The sequence below is a fragment of the Nyctibius grandis genome, chromosome 9 (assembly GCF_013368605.1).
Source record: "Nyctibius grandis isolate bNycGra1 chromosome 9, bNycGra1.pri, whole genome shotgun sequence".
NCBI lineage: Eukaryota > Metazoa > Chordata > Aves > Nyctibiiformes > Nyctibiidae > Nyctibius > Nyctibius grandis.
Window position 1 is genome coordinate 31,238,217 of NC_090666.1, and position 23,142 is coordinate 31,261,358.

The window sequence follows — 23,142 nt, forward strand, 5'->3', positions numbered from 1 at the left end:
ACCCATACAGGGAGAAAAAGATAAATAAAGCCAACTGTAAATGGAAGCTCTTTCCTGTCTTAACTATATGGTATTATCATCAATCACTAAAACCTTTTTCCTGTATAATGTCACTTTTTTTTTGCATACCTAGTTTGCTCAGTGATACTGTAATTTCAGCATTTATAGCCTTACTTTGTTTTTGTTGTTGCCTGTTAAGATATTGCAACAGTGACAGCAGGGAGTGAATAAAGCAGGTATAACCAGGTTACTTCCTAATACTCATATGAAGTCTTCTCTCAGGGAAGTGATGAAAACTGTATAATTTAAGTTATTTATAATGTGACTTGACACAAATTTGGATAAGAGATGACAATATAGTACAATAAGGGTTTCTCTTCTCTAATTTCTATTGCTGTATTTGCTCTATCCCTTGTTCTATCTTTTTGCAATTCAGAGGCCAGTTTAGGAACAAATGTGATCTTTATTTTGTGCACAGGGAGGTTTGTGTGTGCATATATAGGTCTGTGTATTATTTTTATTTTTATATATATATATATTTCTTTTATATATATATATATACACATAATGTAAATGTATAAGTTATCCGTTACTGTGATGCTCTGGCACATGGTGTTTTGCACTAGCATTTACTACCAGTCCTCAAAGAATTTTTATTTATTTTTTTTTTTTTGTAAAGGGCTTGTGTTCAACTGCAAGTTATGAGTTTGGCAGAGCACACAAATTCATTAGCACAGAGGTCAGGTGTGGAGAAACCTTGAAATTTCGAAATGAGTTCCTGACCTGGCTTCTGAAATGCTTAGAAACAAGATATTTGGGGTTGATGTTTACTTCCCCACTTTTGCTTTAAGCTAGACAGTCATCAATTATTTTGTAAGTTGGGGATGGATTTCTGGTGTCATTTTTTCCAATTTTCTCTTTCATGATTATGATTATAAAGCCTTCTACTCTTGTGTTATTTTCTATTATTTGAACTCAATAACTTTCTGCTTTTTGATACATGAAAATAATTAGATGATGATTGGATAAGTAATGTATCTGAACACAGAGTAGAGCTGGATAAATAACAGATGAAAATTACTCTGTTAGTGTAGTAAGTCTGAAAAATATTTTTCTATCTGGGTTCCATCAGGTTTCCACCTGAGCTGAAGTTATCTTGTTAGCCCTTTTGTCAGGGAAGAGAAATCTTGTTGTGCAGAATGAAACTGAAATAGCAACACGGAAAAATGCAGTTGCTCTTTGTACGTTTTCAGTAGCAGAAACAAGAAGAAAATCGGCGATAAACAGAAATGTATGTCTCGTGGTGTTGGAGCAATTTTTAGCACTGACGGTGTACAAGAGGAGACTCCTATGGGCTGTGAGACTGAAATCTAGTGCGGTGATGATAAGACGCTGTAAAAAACAGCAAAAAGCCACCCATACTGTTGTGTTCATATTTCTCTGTCAGATGGAGCGGCTGCTACATATGTCTCCTGGAGTAGCAGCTTAGTAAATGCACTGAATCGCGTTTTGAATCTCTCGTTCCTGCCTCTCTAGGGAAATGAGTTAAGGATGTGTAGAGGAACAAAGCAAATAATCTTTTTCTCAGGAAAAAAACAACTTAATTCAAGCCGGTATTGAAAAAGAGATAAAATAAGGTTTAGGCTGTTATCATATGCAGAGATATTTGAGGTAGTAGCTTGTATATCAGTGGCAGTTTAGTCTGAAAATAGTGTTTATTAACCCAAATATGTTAGACTTGAAAAATTAAGCAATATGAAGATAAGAGATGTTCTACCCTGGATGATAATGTCAAGCTTGGTAAATGCCAAAAATGCAGGTGGAAAGGCAAATCTGTGGGAACAGACAGCACACCAGGCAGGGCAGGGCAGGAGGGAGAGCAGGCAGGAGAACACCAAGAGACAAGACCTACAGAGAGACAAAAATTAGCTCTTTCTTTGGAAAAAAAACTAAGACAGAAAAATAAAGTAGAATTAAAATTCTAGATTAAGATACTACTTTCTCCCTTTGGATCTGCAAAGTAAAATTAACATCTATTTTTCCCTCGAGTAGAGAGGTCAGTTACAGAGCTTTATTTGGATGGTGGAGTTTGATAGACATAATCTAAATCTGAAGTGTAAGTACATGAAAAGACTGTGTATAATTCTCACAATATATAAATTGGGTTTTTTGTTTGGTGGTTTGTTTGGGGTTTTTGTTCAAAACTTTTCTTCTTCTACCAGATGAAGTGCCTACACGTCCATAGGCGCTACAGAAGAACTGTTGTACTTTTTTCTGATTTTGGTGAGTTTTATTTGCCCTTAGGATTTCAATAGGGTAGGCATATTTGAATTAAAACAATAGTATCGTAGTTGTATAAATGAGCAGAAGTGTTAATATGGCACCTGTAGCTATAAAGGTTATTTTGTGGTAACACAGTTTTATTAGCACACAAACACCACAATTTAAGCATTAAATTTGCTTCAGAGCAAGAGGAAATACTAAAATAAAATCTTTCTATGTTGCAGTTGTTACCTCACTTGCTACTGAAATGCAGCTGTTTCTGGGGACGCAGCATAGTTCTGCAAATACCTTGGAACAGTTTAGGATAAGTTGGAGAATAACTTGTTGTATTGAGATAAGTACAATGAAAATACCAAAGTACACAAGGTTACCCTGGTTTGTGCAAAGGACACTGAGTTGGAGAGTAACCGTAAGGGATTAGTGTAATGTCTCCTCCATAAAAACTATACCAGAACATTATTTAGATAGTGCTTTTAAGTATTTAAAACTATTTCATTTTATTTTATTGGGGGGCCCCAGTTTAACAAGCATTCAAAAATCCTGGGCATGCCTTGGTGATGTCCTTGGTGTCCATCTGAAGCACATAATGAGCAGATAGTAATGAAATCTATCCTCGCTATGTGAACTTTAAAAAAAAAAAAAAGTTACAATTGCTTGTATTTAAGAGTGGATATTATTTCTGTCCCAGCTCAGAAAGTGTTTTCTTCAGATGATATGTAATAGCTTGTTCTTTTTTTCTGTATATTTTTTTATAAATTTTATTTTAAAATTTATTTTCTAATCCACTGTGAATTAGTAGAATCTATTCCTGTTTATTGCCATCTAGCTTGTTAATTTGATAAAGAGGCTGTCAACATTTCTTTTGCATATTTTGTTCCTTTATGTGCTTTAAAAATCTCCTGCTACACTGTATGTTATTCAGCCATTTGTGGCTTGAAACATTGCCTAAACGCTAGCATATGTTTCCCCATTTTCAGGCCATAGCTTTTTATGTCTGACAACTCGAGTCTTGCAGCAATAACACTGAGTTCCTGCTATGCTTAGAAAAACACCACCCATTTAAAAATATCATCTGCCACCACTTTATTGCACAATGGATAGATCTACTTTGGAAGGCTGCAACGTTTTGTTTGACTCGCTAGCTGTTTTTTAGACATGAGGTTTTTACATAAATTCCAAAATGCTTTTGCTTTTCATGACTGATCACTTTTTGGAAAAGTCAAAGTGGAAGGTTTCTGGCTGATTTCCACATGTAGAAGAGCCTTCAAAAAGTCCTTTCTGTATGTGCTCATTGTACTAACATTAAGCCAAAGTTTTTAGAGACTTCACTGCTTGGAAGTACTATCTCTGTTCTGTCACCAATCTTATCTGTTAAATCCCAATGAGTGCGAAAAACGAGAAAAATCTGGGTTTGCTTGGCTGTTTCAACAGTGTGTTGAAAACGGCCAGATTGCTGGAGAAGACGATTCTCTTGGAAACCTCAACAGCCCGGCCTCCTCATCTGTAGGCACATAGAGCTCATCTGAGTGTGTAAATAAAAATAAATAATGCAGTGAAAAAATATGCAGAGTATTTTGCTGAAGTGTTTCGATTTTGGATCTGCCATAACTAATTTAAGTCTTCTGTAGGGTTTTATGCAGGCAAGGGGTCAGGTTTAAGACATTTGTATTTAAAGCTTTCCTGCTACTACACCTTTTCTACTTTTATATCCTATCATGATACCTTTTTTCCTGCAAAGAAAACCCCTTTTATTCCTTCTTCCTTTCCTGCTTTGAAGAGAACGTTTGCTTCTCCATTTATCTGAAGTAATGAGAACAGAGTAGCTCTGGATTCTTTAAACCAGTCTAATTGTGCTTCTTTTAGTGTATAGACGGTCTTCTTTTTGCACAGGACTTCCATTTCTTTGTGCAGCCACTCCATCTCCAGCACTCAATCTCTTATGTGCTTTTTTAATTTAAAAAAAAAGAAAAAAGGCAAGCAATTGTCATCCAAATGACTGTGGTCTCTATTCTCTATTCCAGACTGATTCACGGAGGGCAGCTCTTAAATGGCTTGGCGGGGCCAACTGTGATGAACGCGGCACCATTTCTGTCCACGACGTGGTTTTCTCCAGATGAACGTGCCACAGCAACAGCCATCGCGTCGCTGCTCAATTACCTGGGCGCTGCTGGCGCGTTTCTAGTGGGACCTCTTGTAGTGCCATCTCCTAACGGAACATCTCACCTCCCGCTGGTATCGCAGAGCAACACTGAGCACATCAAGGACCGCATTGAGGCTGTGCTCTATGCAGGTGTGGTTTAAAAATAAAAATTAAAAAAAAAGAAAAAAAAATATAAAAAAATGTACTTTCATATGTGTGTTTGGTACTTGTGAACCACTACCCTCTAGTGGCTGGTCTGCACAGAAAACAGTTACTGACTGATGGAAAATAATGAAGTGGTAAAATGTTGTACCGTGAGAAGGGTTAATATTTTTTTCCTTTTTGTGTAGGAAAGATTTAAAAATAGCCTTTCATACAGACTGATTACAAATGAAGTGTTTCAGTTGTTTGTATCGGCTGATCTTAGGAGAGCTTACTCTTACCCTGAGCTTCCAAATTGTTTTTTGCTTCTTGAATTTTCATTTAAAAAAATGTGTCCATTACAGGTTGTTTTTTTTTCTTTTGGATTTCCATCCTTATAAAAACAATAGACTTTCAGCATTAAATTCTTTCCTGCATTAAATCAGCCTTAATTTATGACTTGCATATGCCTTTCAAATGTGATTAGATTATTAGTGTTTAAGACTCTAACATTGAAATTAAAACTCAATAGATTTTGTTTTTAACTAAAGCTCCATAATTCTTATGTGGTGAACAATTTCAGTGAAGTGACAACAGCTTAGTGGAAAAAAACCACTAATATAAAATTCACCTGATATAACTTAGATTTTTATGTCCTTGCTCTTTTTCATGAAATGGCTTCTACGGCTCTTTATGTCACTTACAAAAATTAGCAGCAAGCTTTAAGGAAAAAGAGTTGCTTAGGTGACTTAAGAGTCTATGATCTGATTCTTAGTGGATATAAATTGGTACAGCATTAAGAGCAGCTGAACTTTACCATGTCATGGCAGTTGCACACTTGGTTGGGTTTTTCCCCCCTTATAATTGCAGCCTTTGAAATTCAGCCAGGAGTTACTCCTAAGTGTTCCAGAAGTCTTAAATTATGTATACTGTGTAGTTTATATGCAGGTTTATGGGATTGAGTTAGCTGTTTGCAATCATTTATTCCTGGATGTTGTTATTATGGAAATTTTGTCAAGTTAATACTTCTGTTGAGCGAGGGCCACTTTACTGTTCGTTTTAAAGAACACGTAGCAGAAGTTGGATCACTATTTCAGCAAGTATTTTTGAGTAACCTACTTTTTATTGGTCTCAAATGTATTGGAACAACAAGGAAATTCGGGTTTGATTAGTCCTTTTTCAGAGGTAAATATGATGTTAGACTCTGAAGATGGCAGAGGCAAATGGCCAGTGTGAAAGATGGAAAAATGAAGGCAAGTCAGCTTTTGTCCTGAGGAGTGGTAGATAAGGGGAGGAAAAATCTAGTAATTAGAGAAGTGCTTTGGCTCTCCCTCTCCAGATTTTCCATGAAGAGAGGAGAATTCATCTGCCTAAAGGAAGTACAGTTTTGCACCTAAAACCACTGTTTGGAGTCTGGTAGCCCTAGAAATGTTGCTTTCAGCAGCCCATTAGATTAACTTTCTGCTCTGTTCTCTTCTGGGAGGTTTTCCTAAGCATTTTCTTCAGAAACTGTGATGTATCCTGCTTGACAGCAAGGTTCAGAGGTGTGTCTTGCCTGCCCCATGTCTCAGCCCAGCTCTTTCTGCCTTTCTGAGCTGGCAAGGGTTTGGGAACATCCTGTAGACCTGTTTGGGATAATTGGTCCCAGCATAAGATGATCCTACAGCAGCTCTTCAGCTTCCTAGGAAATGTGTTTTGGGGCGCATCTGTAGTTCTCCCTTAGTATTTGAAAGTACTTTGAATAGAGATGGGTTTCTTTGCACAGCTGCGGTTGTAGTTACGTTGTATGAGGTGCGTCTTTTCAGGAGCTACAACCCCTTTTGCCATTCAGGCAACAAAAAAGAGTTGGTTCATGAACATTGCTGGCCTGTGGTGAATCACAGTGATGGTGGCAAAATGTCCAACTGGTTTAGAATTGGTGGGAACTGTCAAAGAAGGGGTTGCTTTGCATCCTTTGTGGGATTTGTCCTGTCTCACCTCAGCCCTTTTTCCCTGGAGAGCTGAAGGAGCAAGGTCCCCGCTGTCCGCTTCCCCTGTGCTCTATTATGCCAGGTAGGCTCCAGAGGTGGAAGGAGGGCTGCCTTGTGGTGGGTGACTGCCTCAGGGTAGTTGTACAGCTCTGTTTACCTGTGGACCAAAAAATACCCGATAGGTGTGGTAGGATATTATTTGTCCCCTTAATCAGCTGGGCAGAGAACGAAGCTCAAATTGACTTCACAGGTTACTAGTAAAGGTGTAACAGAATGTGGCAGAACAAGGAGTTGGACCCAAGCGTCCCACTTCCCCACTTCTTTAGCAAGTATGGTCAGGCTTGGTATGACTTCTCCTTTCAACCACTATGGGAAAGCCAGATTCACAGGATAAGCACTCTGCATTCCTAACGGAGTTGTGTTTGTGATGGAGCTTGTTGCTTTTGTGTGAGGTAGTGTTAGATAAGCAGTCTCCAAAAGTTATGTGATGACTTTTAAAAGACGGTAATGATGTGAATTGTTAAGTTGGGATCAGTAGCATGCCAAGAGTGTGCTAATTTTCCAAGGACTTAACCTCAAACATGATTATGAAGCAATTGCTTATAAACCCATTCTGAAATTGCTCTGTTAACTCCAGTCTTTTCTGTGTTTTAATAAATTGCTGTTCCTTTATCTCAAACACGGCCTAAGAGCTCAGCTGAATTACCACAGCCTCTTTCTGTGTCATCTGTGTCACTGCACATTCAGGTTCACAGCTGAAATAATACAGAGGTAGCAAGTCAGGATTGAATTGCATTACCTGAATCACATAAGGAAACTTGAATTACTCTGGACTGCAGCCAGAGCTTTTAGCCATGCGCTCTCCTAAATACCAATGTAAAATCATTATTTGTTTAAAAAAAAACAGTGTGTGTGTATGAAGTGTCTTCATTCCTCCCATTTCAGGACAAGATGGGGAGGAGGATTTCTGGGTTTGGGTAGGTTTTTGTGCTATGAGTAGCCTATCTGAAGGAAAAAGACCTTGTATCAAGGAGGCTTTTGTCTCTGCAAACGTCTTTTTTTCTGTTTGGGGCTTACATAGGCAGCAGCGTGCCTACTTGCTAGGCTAAGATGCAGGCATCTCTCCACTTTGACAGTCACAGGTCGCTGTGGTATGGTACCCAGCGTCTGTGAAGCGTTCCAGATTCACTCCTCAAGAAGAGATCTACACGGCTGTATTTCTGCACACTAATTTATGCTGACTTGCCCAATTCCGAGTGCTTTGCTGCATCCATTGCGCTGTTTGAGAGGCCAATAGCTCCTATGGAAGAGCTCCTCTTTTGCGACTGCAGCTCCCTTGGTGTCAATATTGACCTATTTCTTAACTTTTCTCTTGCTTACTTTTACTCCCTACTTACATTCCCAGGGCAAGTTTTAGATTGTATTTATCTAGTCTGGGAGAGTAAATGATGATGGAGATAAAGGTGTGGGTTTTCTAATGAGGAAGGAATGCAACATATAAGAAATGGGATGTGTTTGGCAGTACCTGGACTTTTGATAGAGATGCAAGTGTGATACACAAAGCTAAGATGGCACTAAAGACTTTTATTCTTCAATAGAGGGAGCTGCTTTAGTTTCGAGAGTGAATTGTCCTCTTGTTTTGTGCATGAGGGCAGTGCTTACAAGGCAAATTTGTTAGCCTGGAAAGTATAACACTGGGAAACATTAGAGAGTTGCAAGAAGGTACTACAAGGACTGCATGCTGAATTTAATAATTAAAAAAAAAAATTAAGTGTTACTATACTGCTCCTGCTGCAGCAATTTGACTTGCAGGAATCTTGAGGCAACCCGTAGAAGAGGCTCCAGATGGGCACCTGTTATAAAATATTACTGTGACTTAAATTATCAACGTGTTTTACATTCTTTAGAGAAAGACCTAGCCTTTCCCCTTACAGCATTGCAGTACAATGAAGTTAAATAAAATAATAAGAACTTTGGGCAAAGTTTATGGTTTTGTGTGGTCATGTTCTTGTTGCTATACCTGTCTGCAGTCTCAAATCTTCCTTTACTATGTGATTAAAGTGTGCGTATGCATGTACATATGTATACCTATAAACCTATATGTAGGCCTAGATGTAGGAGAAGGGGATAAACAGCTTTTGGCAAGCCTTGCTTCCCTGTACGGTATCATCCTGTAATGACAGAGCATCTCATCCCTTTCTTAGATCTGGGATGATCAGTTACAGCCAGTTCTTTATTCATTGCTCATGGTCTCAAAAAACAATGTACACAAAGACAGAAACTAATCTGGAGAACAGAGCAGATATAGTGAGAAGGTCTAGTTAAAGTGCACTTGACCCTTGAAACATGCAATTAGAGCATAGCAGGAAAAAGAGACAGCACATAATTCAAAATGAATCCTTTAGCATCTGATCATGAAGAATGGCACTGCCACATTCCCAGTATGCCTTTGAAAGAAATTTAGTGTAGACTTTTTTTCCATATACCAAATAGAACCATTTATTTCCCTTCCCCACCTCCAGCTGATCCATTTAGACTCAGTGTTATTTACGTTTCAGTTTCCTGAATTTATTTTCTTCTGGTTCAGTGGAAGAGCTGGCAAAGTGCCATGTTCATATTGATTTATTAAAAAAGAGAAGAAAAAAGAAAATGAACGCAAGTGATTACCCAGCTCTGCTGGAATTTATTTGTGGTGTTGGTGAACATGTCTTTGTTATAAGATCACAGGTTCTTTTAACATAACACACTTCAGCTATATGTTTTCCTCTCCAGCAGCAAAGAATCTTGTTTTCAAAAAGGACAGGGGAAATATTTGGATTGAGAACAGGATCTACATTGTAAGAAGTCTGTAAAACAAATTAATTAGACTGACTGTGGGTAGAGTTGTTTTTCATCAGAATGTCTGATCACAGGGCTCGCTGAGTATTTTCTGTGAAGTGCTCATCACTTTGTAAGTTCAGGTCCAAATTTCTGCTATGAAATTTTTCAAAGATCTCGAATACCTGCTGCTGAACAAGAGAAGCATCTGCAAACAGCTGTATTCTTTAATTTTTCTCCCTGTTACCCATGCTCTTTCTATTCCTCAGCCATGGCTGCTCCTATGCTTTTCTCTTTACATTCTGTTGCCATGTAATACTGTTTGTGTCCGAGATGCTGCCTTGCTTGACCTTTCCTTTGCCTTCATCATTCTGTGAGTAATTGTCATTCCATGCCCTGGGGCTTCCCCAGCCCCATCTGTTTAAAATCTCCAGCACGCTGTTACCTGTACTGCGTTACTTCCATCTCGAGGAAATGTGTCTTTATAACACAGTTCTCTTTAAAGAAAAAAAAGCAAAAGCTTTCCTCTTGCTGCACTGAGTTCCCCAAGTGTGAGCGTGTTGCTCTGCAGCTCTTGTCACCGAAATGGACTGCCAGTATTTCTCCATCTCATTGATTCTGCATCTCAATTTGAAATTTTGCTTGGGGAGGAAAAAAGAAATTCTCCTTCAAGTTATGGAGTTTTGTTGTCAGGAGCAGTAAAGCACTTCAAGTGGGATTTATGTATTGGAAGCTGGCTGATAACAATGCTGTACTGAAATAAGTCTTTTGATGCTAACATCTGTTCTTGGTTTTGCTTTTCTTTGCCCTCTTGTTTAGAATTTGGAATGGTTTCCCTGATATTTTCCGCAGCATTGGCCTACTTCCCCTCGCGCCCTCCATTCCCTCCCAGCGTGGCTGCAGCGAGTCAACGGCTCAGCTACAGGAGAAGTTTTTGCAGACTTTTAAGGTAGGTCCTCACTGGGTTTCCACTTCAAAGCAGATCAGCACCTAAATAAATAAAAACAAGTGTGCTTTAATCTTCTCATTGAACAAACAATTTGGTTTGCAGTGCTTTTAAACAAAATCAAATTAAATATTAATGCTGAGACATAAAAGGATGCTAACTGCTAAAAAGCAGACATTAAATTTTAAATCATTGCATGTACCTCAAACCTTCATGCCAGAGTCCTCCAGCACCAACACTGCTTTAGTTATCCTGTTAGCAAGGCTTTTCTTATGCAATGCTTCTGTTACATCAGGTTATACAAGATTGCTAACAGTGTGCGTACTGCTAGGTGTGAGATAACTGGGCATAACTGACTAATAAGCTGCTTTCTTCCATACTTATTATATTGGAATGAATTTGAGGTTTGCTTGTCATTCAAAAGAATATCCAGCTGCTTTCGTTTAGCCATGGGAGCAATGAATGAACTGTCTGAAACCATTATGTAATCTATTAAATCTCATTAATTGTATGTTAAAATATGAAGTGTGGATAGGAGAAGTGTCTCCAGATGTGTTTCTGGACAGATTCAAAGGTGAATTAAGTTTCCTTTAAATTTTGGGGTTTAAAAAAAAAAAAAAAGGTTATAAAGAAAGAGACACCTCCAACTTCGCAACTTCTCCCACTTGGACTCTTTTGGTAAGACACAGTCCTGTCCCCCGAGTGTTTGTAGAATGTCTTGTGTAATGGGAATCTGATCTCAGAGGAACAGCTAAAGCAACTGTAATATTAACCCTGAAGAATTGTGAAGGCCTGTGCCCTGTACGTGATACTGCACAGGTGAACTTCCTGGGGCAAAGAAGAACCACTTCCGTGGTGCAGAGTGTGGCTGACTTCATTGGAGGGCTTCAAACTCTTCCTGTAATTGTTTTTTGAGTGATGTACTAATAGGAGCTGAATCTGTGTACAAAGGGCTGCTTGAAACTTGATAATTGTGGAGCTTTAGGCTTTTAGTTATTACAGACCTATTGTGGGCTGTACTTTCTAGAAGTGTATTTAGAGCCAGCAAAAACAACTCATCCCTTGTTGTTGGTGTTTTTTTTTCTGATGTTTTTGGAGGCTTTTGTTTCAGTTTCAGGGAGTAAATAGTTGACAAGATGCTTAATCCTGTGAGTTTGTCCTGGAGCAGGCTGGCAGTTGGGAGAAGGTGTGAATACAGCTGGCTGGTTAGTCTGCAAAGTGACCTACTCAGGATATTAAAAAATAGCAATGCCTATAAAGACACTTAGCACAAACAATAATGCTGTTATGCACCCAAGCTGGTGTGCAGTGAGACCCTGCCTGAGGGCTGTGTTGTAAAAATGTTGTTGTTGAACAGAAATCCAAACAGCAACTGACTCCTCAGGTGAAACATAAAATTTCTGTTGACACTACTCCATTTGGGAGCTTTATAACTGTTAGATTGCTTGTTAAAAGTGTTGTAAACAGTGGACCTGAGATACTGGTAAGGTCAGGAGGTAAACAGCAAAGCTGGCTTACTATTCACAATTAATGAAACTTAAGAAAACAAACTGAATGCTTAAATAATGGGCATAGTTTATAGTGTCTCCAAGAACCAAGAGGTTTTTTAAAATGCAGTCAGGTAGATCATTATATCTCCCTTCCCTCTGGTCTTTATGCATTCTTCCATGCTACCCCTTATCAAGGGCACTTCTTCATTCCTCTGTACATGAAACAATCAACAGTTCACCATTAAAGCCACTTATCTTGGGGAGCCTTTCAGCAACAATCCATCAAGCAAGGGGGTTTTATAAAAGAAAATGGTATCTGCTGTGCTTCAAGAGAAATCCATCATCTGGTTCATTAGGCTTCTAAGCTCTGTTGCCTGCCTAATCTAGGCTTCATAATTCTTGACACAGAGAGTCTTTCTTTTGACTTAATGGTGTAGACTGAAGGTAATCAGCTGATGAGCACCAGGAAATCATGATTTCCCCTTTATTGCAGACTTACCCTCTGGTGTGAGAACTGTGTGTAAGGCATTTAGGATGTGTGTGAGCTGGTAGGCTGGCCCCACTGTGCACCAAAAAACACTCATAAGAATTGAGATGTTCATCATTTCCCTCTTCTCTCCCCCAGGCTGCAGTTTTATTACTTCCAAATAAAGCTGCGTAGCATAACTTTACCATTGAAGTCATTGACCTTTTTCCTTGGATGCCAAAGGGATCTATCACATCCTTGCAACTCCCACATTCCTTCATGCCTTCAGGTCCTTGAGCAGTCATCTTCATGAGCTGCTTCTTGCAGAGTTGTGTTATACATGTCTTAGGGTCAACCATCCCCTGCAGGCCATTTTTGGGGGACTTGCTTAGGAACTTGGTTCTTCCTCCCGATTTGGAGGATTCCTGCTTCTGACAGATTATAATGATTGGCTGATCTCTGGTTATCTCCTGGTACCAACTCTCTCAGCCTGCAGTGGGAGACGACAGATTAGTCATGGCTTGGGAGCTAAGCCCAAATCTTTTAAGTCTATCACACACTGTGACAAGTGTAGTTTCAATTTCAATTAGAAAAAGTACGGTGCCCTTTCTCAGTTTCTTGGGTGAAGCAATATGACTTGTTTTTTTCCCCTCCTATTTCAGAATATGCCACAAATTTCCATGGAAAAATTTCTAATACAAGTAAATAGTTGATAAGTCTTAAAATCTGCATTAAGAAATCATGTTGTGATTTTTTTCTTTGAAGTAATTAGATGCTTTTAGCTGGTTATGTGCCTTTTATATTTCCAAGGGACTGTGTAAGCAATTTTGAAATTTCATAACAGGGTTTTTGTGCATCATTATTTCTTTAATGAAACTTTCATACAACATCACCATCCAATGATGGAAGCTGCTCAGAGTGTGCCTGATCTTAATAGGCCCTCTCAAAATTATTCTGAAAATGGTGACTGACTTTGACGGGGCTCCCCTCTGAGCCAGCCTGTCTTACAGATTCTAGTGGCGTTAAGTAGGTTTCTGAAAAAACAGAAGAAAAAGCCAATTCATATTCCAGTAGAATGGTTTAAGGAAGAGGCTAATGCTGATACCCTGTCATAAGGGCTGATACGATGGAAAACAGTGTGGGTTCACCAGCTCATGGTGTGACAGACAGCACATTTTTCTGTTTTGAGTGGAGCAGTTGCAAAATTGTAAAAACAAATACAAGTGACCGGAGCCATGAAAAGCGGAGCTGCTGCTTAAGGTGTGCGCTTCAAATAGCTTTAGCACTTAATGTAGCCAGCACTAGCTATTGCTGGACAAGAGGACAGAATGGCATCTGGTGATCGGTAACACTTTGTCACTGCACCCTTTCTCCTGGTCACGTTCTTTAATCTGGACACTAGGCAGGGTGGCAGCATGGGATCCCTGTCACTGGAGAGTGTCATGATGTGTGGATCACATGTAGATCATGATGTGTAGATCACGTGTAGATGTGGCACTTAGGGATATGTTCTAGTGGTGGACTTGGCAGTGTTAGGTTAATGGTTGGACTCGATGATCTTAAAGGTCCGTTCCAACCAAAACAATTCTATGATTCTGTGATGCAGAGCTGGTTCTCTAATGTTGGGACTCGGAGTTGCATGTGGCACAGAGCAGCTATCCCAGATGCTAGTCTCTCATGGCTTGACATACAGAAGACAAATACAGCACAGGAGATCTTGATCAAGTAAGTAAGTTACAAAGTACTCACTCCCACCAAAAGTAGCTGTTTAATGAAGACGAGGTTCAGATACCCAAAGATTTTGAATATTGAGCAAGTGTTATTTTGGAAGAGCGCATTCAGACTTGTTCCCTCCTTGCAATCTATGACATGGCTGTATAATGTTCATGGAAAATGGGCACTTTCCCTTTTATTTTATTCTACAGATATTGGAATAGTTTTTGCATGGATAATGTTAAATAGCATCAGAAAACCTGCCTTAGGAGATGCCAAGATGGTACAAGATAGACTACGATAAGAGTATGGCATTCTTAAGAGAGAAAAAAAGTTGTCAGGAAGACAGCAAACACTTTAGCATTCAGAGAAATATAAGTAGTGTGTGGAAGAGATGAAAGTTTAGGAGTTGTTTTTCTTTGCATTAAAAAATAAATGTGACATGAATGATATTGAAAGAGGAGGATATGCTCATGCAATAGAAATGTGTTATTCAAGAAGAGGATGTGTGAAAAAGAAGAGTGCAAAAAAAACGCTGGCTGGTGTGCTGTGCGTGGATCTTCTAGGGGAGCAAAACAGCGTAAGCTGCAAACCTCTGAATGTTTTGGAGTGTATTTGAAGCTCTTTCCCCTCCCTCTTGGCTTTTGTAACGGTGTGCTATCAAATTGGTGCTGCATGCCAGGGAACTGGTACTGATCAGGATCAATTTTATTCAAATTGTTTGGGAATGGGGGGAGCCACATTTTGTGGTTACATGGATATCCCATGGGGCAACCTTGTAATCACCATAAAGTCTCTTCACTTTAAAATACTCCTGTTGCAGAGTCCAAAGTATATTTTCTGGTTTTATTCCCAAATTGAAACATTTTTGAGGAAAAGTTGGATGTCTCTTAGCAAAGATTTCACATTTGCTTTCTGTTACGGTGGGTGGGTGAAATTGGTGGTCGTATTTGTCTGCCAACTTCTCTTTAGCTGTATACAATGAAGATGATTACACAGCTTTCACTGCTTCATCTTCACTGAATACTAAAGGTTGAATAATTTTAATTGGGAGAAAAAGCAAACACATTGCCTATTTAGAGCAGGATATTATATTTGTCTCTGTTTTTTGACAGTTCAAACTGTCAAAATTTTCCACTCTTGCAACTGTACCCATCTCATTCCCAGAGCTCTCCCTGCCTTTCACTAAAATAAAGAGAAGTAGAACAGTTTAAAAAAAAATACAGTTCAAAACATACGAATCTCTGATTTTATTCTTGAAATACGCTTTTTGTCATTTAAATTAGTGCTTATTGTTCCTAACATACACTTAGGCTAAGTAGGTTGACCATGCAAATGCATGGAGGAATTGCTTGTGGAAATGAGAAACACATGAGCCCAGCATGTTACAAACATCTTTGAACTACCTGGAGAGACTGGCTTTTTTTATTATCACGGTGCTAAGGCAGTAACATCTCAGTCACTGGAATTTCAGTGACACGGCCAGATACCTTCCTTGTTTTTCCTGGCTCAGTCCTCCTTCAGACCTCTGCTATTTTTCGTGATGGGCAGAATATATATTCTAGGGTGTCATTTACTCTAGAAGCTAATTTTGGTGCAATTTCTAATATAAGCTGCATCTAATTGCATATGTTTTGTCTTCACAGCAATTTCCGATTCTTGATGATTGCTTTAGCCTATGCTATACCACTGGGTGTTTTCTCTGGCTGGTCTGGTGTTCTGGATTTGATATTAACGCCAGTTCACGTAAGCCAAGTAAGTATCTCCTAACTGATAATCAGCCGCTATTTTGTAAATGGCATGTTTTTATTTTGCACTAGCATACAATTTTATCAGGTATTTACATTTAAGCTGCTATTAATACGTACCACTTTTCTCCTGAAATTTTAAACAAAATAAACTGTAGCTTTGGTATCCCAAACTGTCACGATTCTCCCCGCTGACTTTCCACCAGCGGTGGGTGCTTTCAGATCTGTACGCACCTTTTGACAAGACGGAAGAGGCAGGTAAACAGATGAGAGTATTGTTGGCTGCTGCACCTTTAGTAAAAGAAAATAATGTTTACCAGGTGGAAAAGACGAAGGGAGGAGAAAGGGATTTCTGAGCTTTTGATAGAGTATTATAAAAATCCAGAGGACATTACTCAGATTCTATAAAGAGAGGTCACATTTAGGGCATAAGCTACTTAGTCATACTTTCTTTTAGTGAATTTATTTCATTTTGAATATCCTAGAAAAGGCCTTGCACTTCAGATTGTTGTTGGGGCTGTTGCTAGCAGTTTGCAGCTCCTGCACACCATTTGTTCTGAAAGTAACTTCTTATCATCTTATTTTCTCAGCTTTAACACATTTCTCTATGTTTTATTTTGTTTTGTTTTTTTTTCCTGTCAGGTAGATGCAGGCTGGATTGGATTTTGGTCTATAGTTGGAGGTTGTGGTGTTGGCATAGCAATGGCAAGGTAGGAATAATTACATTTCTCCATTTCTTCAACTGCGTTTGTCATTTAGCTTATCCTTGTAATAACATAACTTGTTTTCTCTCATCTTCTAGATACTTGAAATGGAAAAAACATAGTTTTGGGATTATGATGTTTTTCTTGTAGAGAAATGATTTGTATATTCCATGTTAGTGGTTGCGGGGGTTGAGAACTCCACATGCATGTGCCCCAATTTGGCAAGTCATACTATTCCTCCTGACAAGTGCTTCCTGTATGCTCCTTTCAAACACAGTTCTTGTGAATACAGCTGCCTGGTGTGAAGGAGAGCCTGTTGTAGCACATTTGGAAAGCATTGAAGAAATTAGTGTCTGTCTCCTTCCATCAATGCTTTTGGGCATATTGATTCCCAGAGGGATATTGGGAATGTAGCACAAGCAGCCCTACCCACAGCAACATTACATTCCTCGACAGAGAAATTAGTCTGGGCCCATTTTGGCCAGGTTGCTGGATTCCTATATGGCTTAACTATTTTTTGTGATACTGCTATGGGTGGTATGTTTATACCTACGCTTTTAAAATACCCAAACACAGCTCTCTCTGGCCATCGTGAATGCTGATGATGTGGGGAGTGGAAAAGCAAGGAATAGATTGCCCTTCCAAAAGGCTGCTGCTTTTTTTTCATTGATGGTCCCTTTTTATAAAAACGAAAAAAAAAGGGGAGGGGGGGTGCGCAGGGAGAAGCAGTCTTTCAGGAGGTACTGGAGCAGTGAGTTTATAAAATTGATTAAAACCAGTCACATGTTCCTCTCGCATCTGGTGGGTATCAAAGCATTGTCCTGGCTTCTTTATGTCCATTCTTGAGACTCCAGTTCTGCAAAGAGTTTAGCACAAGTGCAGGGGTCTGTCATCATTGCAGTCATTGTGGGATTGTGGACCCAGAGAGACATCGTTTTAGGGCAGAGATTGAAGCGCTCTCTTTTTCACTTGCTGTGCATCATCAGAGTAAACAATGCATAAAGAAATGTGAGGTTTCTCATCCTGACATTTTGCAGGCTGCCTAGCAACTGCGACAGAGGGAGAGGAAAAAACTCCTGACCTAGGGAAAAGAAACAAGCACTTCCCTCCCATCCACTCCAGATGCAGGCCAAAGGACCTAATCCATTGAAACAAAGTTCACACCCTGATTTCCTCTAAAACCAGTTACTTTTATTGGCTAAGCTCAGATATTAGGTTTCTCTCTAAGACAAGTAGATATTTAAAAGCACCTGCTGTAAATGACACAGATGCTGTGGCAGGTTACATGCTGAAGCAGGTAGCGTGCTGGTTTAATCTTTTCCATCATGAGTTAATCTCTCATATATTTGCAACATTTCAATAGTGGAGGGGCACCCTTAGCAGCTCACTTAACTTTGCTAGGAGAGAATCTGCTAACTCAATGCCAACATGCAAATCTCACTCTTTATGGTAGATTAATTTATTTAATATATTGCCTGCGTTAAGTTTCAGGAAATGCTGACAGTCTCTTTAACTGCTTCAAAATTGAATTCAAACCTTGTTGAATACCAGTATTTTGTAGCATTCAGAGCTTTGCTTTTGAGTAAATTAAAAAAATACCAACAGTCTGCCTCCAAATGTGTCTTTCTAACTTGGGCGATACACAGTTCAAATGGGAGGGTTTGCACACAGAAAGGGAGGGAGGAGGTGATTTGTCACTCCTGATGGATGACTCTCCCTCCTAGGCCTATTCAGCATTTATCTGTGTAGAGCTGAATCAATGACGAGTCTGACTGTAATCTGCTGAAAGTTGTAATTAGGAAAATTAAGTAATGATTCTTGTCAAGGCTGACAAGTTGATGTATTTCAGTGTCAGAACTGTGATTTGCCAAGCAAGGAGCTCTCTCCCTTAACCACCTCTCAAGAAGCTGGTTTTTGGTGGGTTTTTTTCCTATTTTTTTTTCTGCTAATTTATCAAAGCAAAATTGGTGCAGTTTAGGAATATGCTCCTTCCATTTTTGTCAATGCAGATTCTACCATTTAGAACTGTAACAACCTGAGCCTTGCCCTGGAGCATTTGGTCCTGCACGTCCCAGTAGGTGTTAAATCATCTATATTTAAAGTAATGCCCAGTTTGGAAATTTCTTTATCCATCTCATTTTCAAAATGGTGCAAGTTTTCCTCAGCACAATACATAAATCCTCCCTCTCTCCACCTACTGCTGACTCAATAGCCGTGAACTTAGATATGTTTAGCTAATTTGTGTGATGCACTTTTGTAATTGAAAAGCCTGGGCTATTTTGGGCAGCTGGCAGGTGTTGTACCCTTTGCTGTCAACTTTCAAATGATACTGGTTTGAAGAAAAGCAATGTCAAAGAGCGACATTCATATCATTGCATGGAAACATAAATCTATTCCCTTTTCTCAGATTTATTTTTTTTGCCACATTTGCTAATGATCATAGATATTTCTGAGGTTTTGTCCTCCATGGCTCAGTTTTTCTTCCTGCTTTTAACCTGCAGTGTAGTCAAAATGCTGAAACTTTATGACATGGTGATAATTTCCTTAGCAACAGACAGTGTTGTCAGCAACACAGGTTTATGTTTTTAACTGTATGATCTAGTGTAGGGCTGCATTTGCTGGATTGTGGGAGACTGTTACCAGCAGTAGGCTCAGAGGTCTGTGTCTGGGTAAGTATATACCTTCTCCTGGCACGCCTCCTTTTTTTAGCAGCTGCAGACATCCCCTTAACATGCTAGATGGTGAAGAAGGATTTAAACAGAACAGAGAGTTTTGAAAGCAGATACTGGGGTCAGAGGATAAAAATGATTTCTCTCATTTTTTGATTGAAACAAGTATTATGAAGAGTTGACTGAATTTACGGTCATCTTTATTCTCCTATAACCGGACAAGAAGCAGAAGTCCCTCGATTACCAAGTTTAGGCTAGTTTGCTGTGTCATTTTTTCCCATTATTTCTGTTGCTGGCTGAGTTCAGTAGCTGCATAAACCTTTCAGTTTGTATTTGACCCTTCTGTGATATCTGAGAGCTCCTTGGAGCACACTGCTACCACTGATACCCAAACCAGGATCTTTGTGTCAAAAGGAGTTGCAACTGCTCAGTAAAGGTAGATGTTTGCTCCACTTAACTATCTTGAATGGTTTAGATGTGTATCGTCCTCCCATCCCCACATATCCCTGGTGGTAGGATAGAGATGGAGGACCCCCTAGACATCCCTTCCAGACCTGTTGTCTGTGAATGTCCCTCCCTGAAGGCTGAGATTTCTCACACTGTTTCATTAGACAGGACGTATGTAACTGCTCTTGCCTGTAAGGAGAAACAATAGTGATTGCTAGCAGGCAAAGCGGGGAGTCTCTGTGGAAGAAGTCTGAAGTTTGCACTTCAAGATGCTTCTGAGAAGCTTTTAAAATTGCTGATTTTGACCCCGGTGATCCCAAAGAATAATTCAAGAAACTGGCAAGCCACTGAGAATAGGTGATCCTGATTGCTGGCTTTGGATTGTCAGAAAAAAAACAACAGTAGCAGCTAACCTCTGACTAAGAGATCAGTGCATAAGCCACTTGAACACTGCAGTCATAAACTTTTAAGATTATATGCAGCATTGATCTTCCTCTACTGCTTATTGAATTACTTACTGCTAAATTCAATGTGGAGTTAAAGCACAGGGAGAATCAAAATAAGAGGAAAGAAATGTGTTTTGTTTTTTTTTTTTTTATTGCATGACTTGTACATCTCTTATGATGTATGTAGAGCTCTAGGCTTCCTAGTTCTCAAAATGTTGGCAGCATTATCTGTTTTATCAAGTCAGCTATATGGTACCTGCCGGTAAAGTGATGTTTGTTTGGGGAGAGAAGGCAGTTTGCTGACAGATGGGACAGATTTCATCATGGACCAACCTAGGTGGATTGTGCTGCCATTAGCCTAATCGAGGTAGGAGGCTATGAGGGCAGAAGACATTCTTTAGACATACATACCTAACTCATCTGGCCCAAAATCACATCTCCTAAGCAGGAGATTATAGAAAATTACTAGTAGATAAATGACATTGCCTTTTCTAATATGTCTTTTTTAGTACCTGTGTTGAAATCCCTTTTGAAAAGAGCAGTTGCACTGGTAACTGTGCCATGTGAGTGCTGTTCAGATGCATTCTGTCATTCTGTTTCCTTGAAAGAAAAAGGAAAAAAGAGGGTAAAAAAAAAAAAAGGCAATTGTACCATCAGGTGTTATGAAGATCATATTTCCCTCTGTGTAACAGTCAGACTGCCCAAGAATTTGTGGGCTTGTCCTCCCCCAGACTGGCAGTGGAGCATGTGTATAGGAGAGGAGTGGCACCAAGCTCTCACTTTCTGGAACATTTCAACCCAAAACAGTCACTGGCAAAGTGACCACCTGTGTAAGGAGTTCGTGCTTTGCCAAAGCGACCGAGAGCTTCATCGCCAAAGCATGCAAGGGTTCAGAAGCTGATCCTTGTCATCTTCGATCTAGGGATTCTGGTATTTGGAGTTTTGTCATTTCCTATAGGAGTGAATCTTGACACTTAACTGTGTCTTGAATGAAATACAGCAGCCTCCTCATATGCTAATTGAGCGGTGTGTCTGCCAAGGGAAACTGGCAAAAAAAAGCGATGTAAGTAGTGGTGTGATGTTGTGTCCAACAAATGCAGAAGAAAAAAAACCCTCCCTGTAGACCAAGTGTTTTCGATTGATGCCTTGAGAATTTTTCTGTTTTGATTGTTATTTTGTGACAGCTAAAAAAATCCATAGCTCTTCAGCCTGACAGCTAGAAATATCACCAGTCTATAAAAATGCCTTTTTTTCTATTTCTGAAAACGAGAAATGTTTTTAAAATTGTTTTTATAGTCTCCAGAATGTTTAATGAGAATATACTGAATTAATTGTCAAGCATCACATTTAAATAATGTGAAAATCAGCACTTGTACTGCTCTGATCTGTGCTTTTATTTTAGATTTGCAGATTTTATCAGGGGCATGCTGAAGTTTATACTGCTGCTGCTTTTATCTGGAGCAACGTTAGCATCAACGTGGTTCACTCTCACCTGTCTAACTAGTGTCACTCATCTGCCTTTAACCACAGGTATTTACAATGATTTTAATTCCTATTCTTTATAATTGGTATTGCAGGCAAATATTTGCAGTCTTAAAATCAACTATATTATAACCTGGTTTGGTATCTTTAGTAATATGGTAGTTTTACCAAGACCAAAAAAAAAGGTTTAGAAAACCTACTGAATCTGAAATCTCTTTTTACCAGCTTTGAATAACTTCATTAAATGATTAAAAACTAACAAAACCCAATCATAAGAACCCAGAATATACATTTAAATGTGATTTTGGGGCTGAGTGTTTTTCTGTTTGGAGTGTTTTGGAATAACAAAGGTGAGAAACAAACCAAGAAAAATCAGATGAATGGGAGTAGTGTTGCATATAAGAAACAGCGACATGTCTGTGAATTTAGGGTTTTGAAACTTGCATTAATTATTGGAAACACATGGTGCAGTTAAAGCCAAGGTGACCCATGGTATTTTCAGCCATCTAAATCTATCCCTGAACTGTGCTGTCCTCTTTTTTTGCACCTGCATGCAGGTTCAGGGAACTCTTCCAGCCCCAAATTAACTCAGCCTGTGCCTCAAAAAGATGGGAAAAAAAGCTGTTGACAGGAATGGGGAAAAAGCTTAGAGGTCAACGCAGGCTGCCAGTGAGTTGTACCCTTAGTTGAAAATTAGCACTGCTTAGTTCTTAAAACTCTGTCCTTCGCCTTCCTATCTGCGCCAAAGGATCAATCCACCTGTGATTCCAAGACCTTCAATAGAGTAATGAGTTACAGTAAAACTAAGCCATCGAGATTTTAAAAAATATTTATTTATTAAAGAATTCTGTAAATCCATTTTAAATAAAGTGCCATCTTCATTACAGGTGAGTTTATGCATTATAGGAGAAATCAAAATTGGTTTTTTTCCCATTTTTAATAAAGGGTTTGATGTGGAGAGCAGTATATAAAATATTGTTTTACTCAAATTAACTTTGAGTTTCAGTAAGTGTCCTTGGTGCGTTGCATATGTCACAACTATAAACTAAAGTGGGTACAGCAAATTGAAATGCATAATCAATTCAGGAGAAACACCATCTGGATGGATAGGTCAAATTTGTGATTTATCTTGAAATTTCAAATTTTTCAAAAAAATTTCTGCTGAAATAAAATGGAATTTAATTGATAAACAAATCAAATTTCATGGTGTCTATTGGCATACCAAATTATTATGCTTTTCGTTTCCATCAAATCTAAAATAAATGCAATAAAAGCTTATTTCTTGTGCTTGACTGCTTCATCACTACGAGCCTGCAGTAATGTAAATTTTTACTCTGAATTGATGCAACAAGCCAAACATATAAATGTCCCTTCAAGGCTGTGCGTAAGAATGAAGTGGAGGGATTTCAAGAGGTGAAAGTCATTGCGTATGTACTCACCAATGATCCAAAACAAAACTGATGGAGCTCTGTCTCTGGTTTTATTTTTTATTCTTTAAAGAATTCAGCTTGCAATGTATTTTCTAGAAGAATTCTTACTTCTTTATAGCAAGTTAAAGTGGGTTTTTTGGAAAGGTGATCCACTGTCAGGACATAAAAGCACCTAAGGTATTTGGGGTTTGAGATAATGTATCCTAAACTAACATTCCTTGATAAAAATCTAGGGATTAGGTTATTTTTT

At 38.9% G+C, this 23,142-nt stretch overlaps 1 protein-coding gene across 1 annotated transcript in view; it reads left to right on the top strand.

Moving 5' to 3' along the window:
- The window catches only part of SLC49A4 (solute carrier family 49 member 4), a 72,772-nt gene that overhangs the window by 27,900 nt on the left and 21,730 nt on the right, over window positions 1-23,142 (top strand). Inside the window, exons 3-7 of the mRNA XM_068407937.1 lie at window positions 4,305-4,573; window positions 10,171-10,300; window positions 15,613-15,721; window positions 16,357-16,424; window positions 21,383-21,510. Coding sequence (XP_068264038.1) covers window positions 4,305-4,573; window positions 10,171-10,300; window positions 15,613-15,721; window positions 16,357-16,424; window positions 21,383-21,510 — 704 coding nt within the window. The remainder of the gene's footprint in view (window positions 1-4,304; window positions 4,574-10,170; window positions 10,301-15,612; window positions 15,722-16,356; window positions 16,425-21,382; window positions 21,511-23,142) is intronic.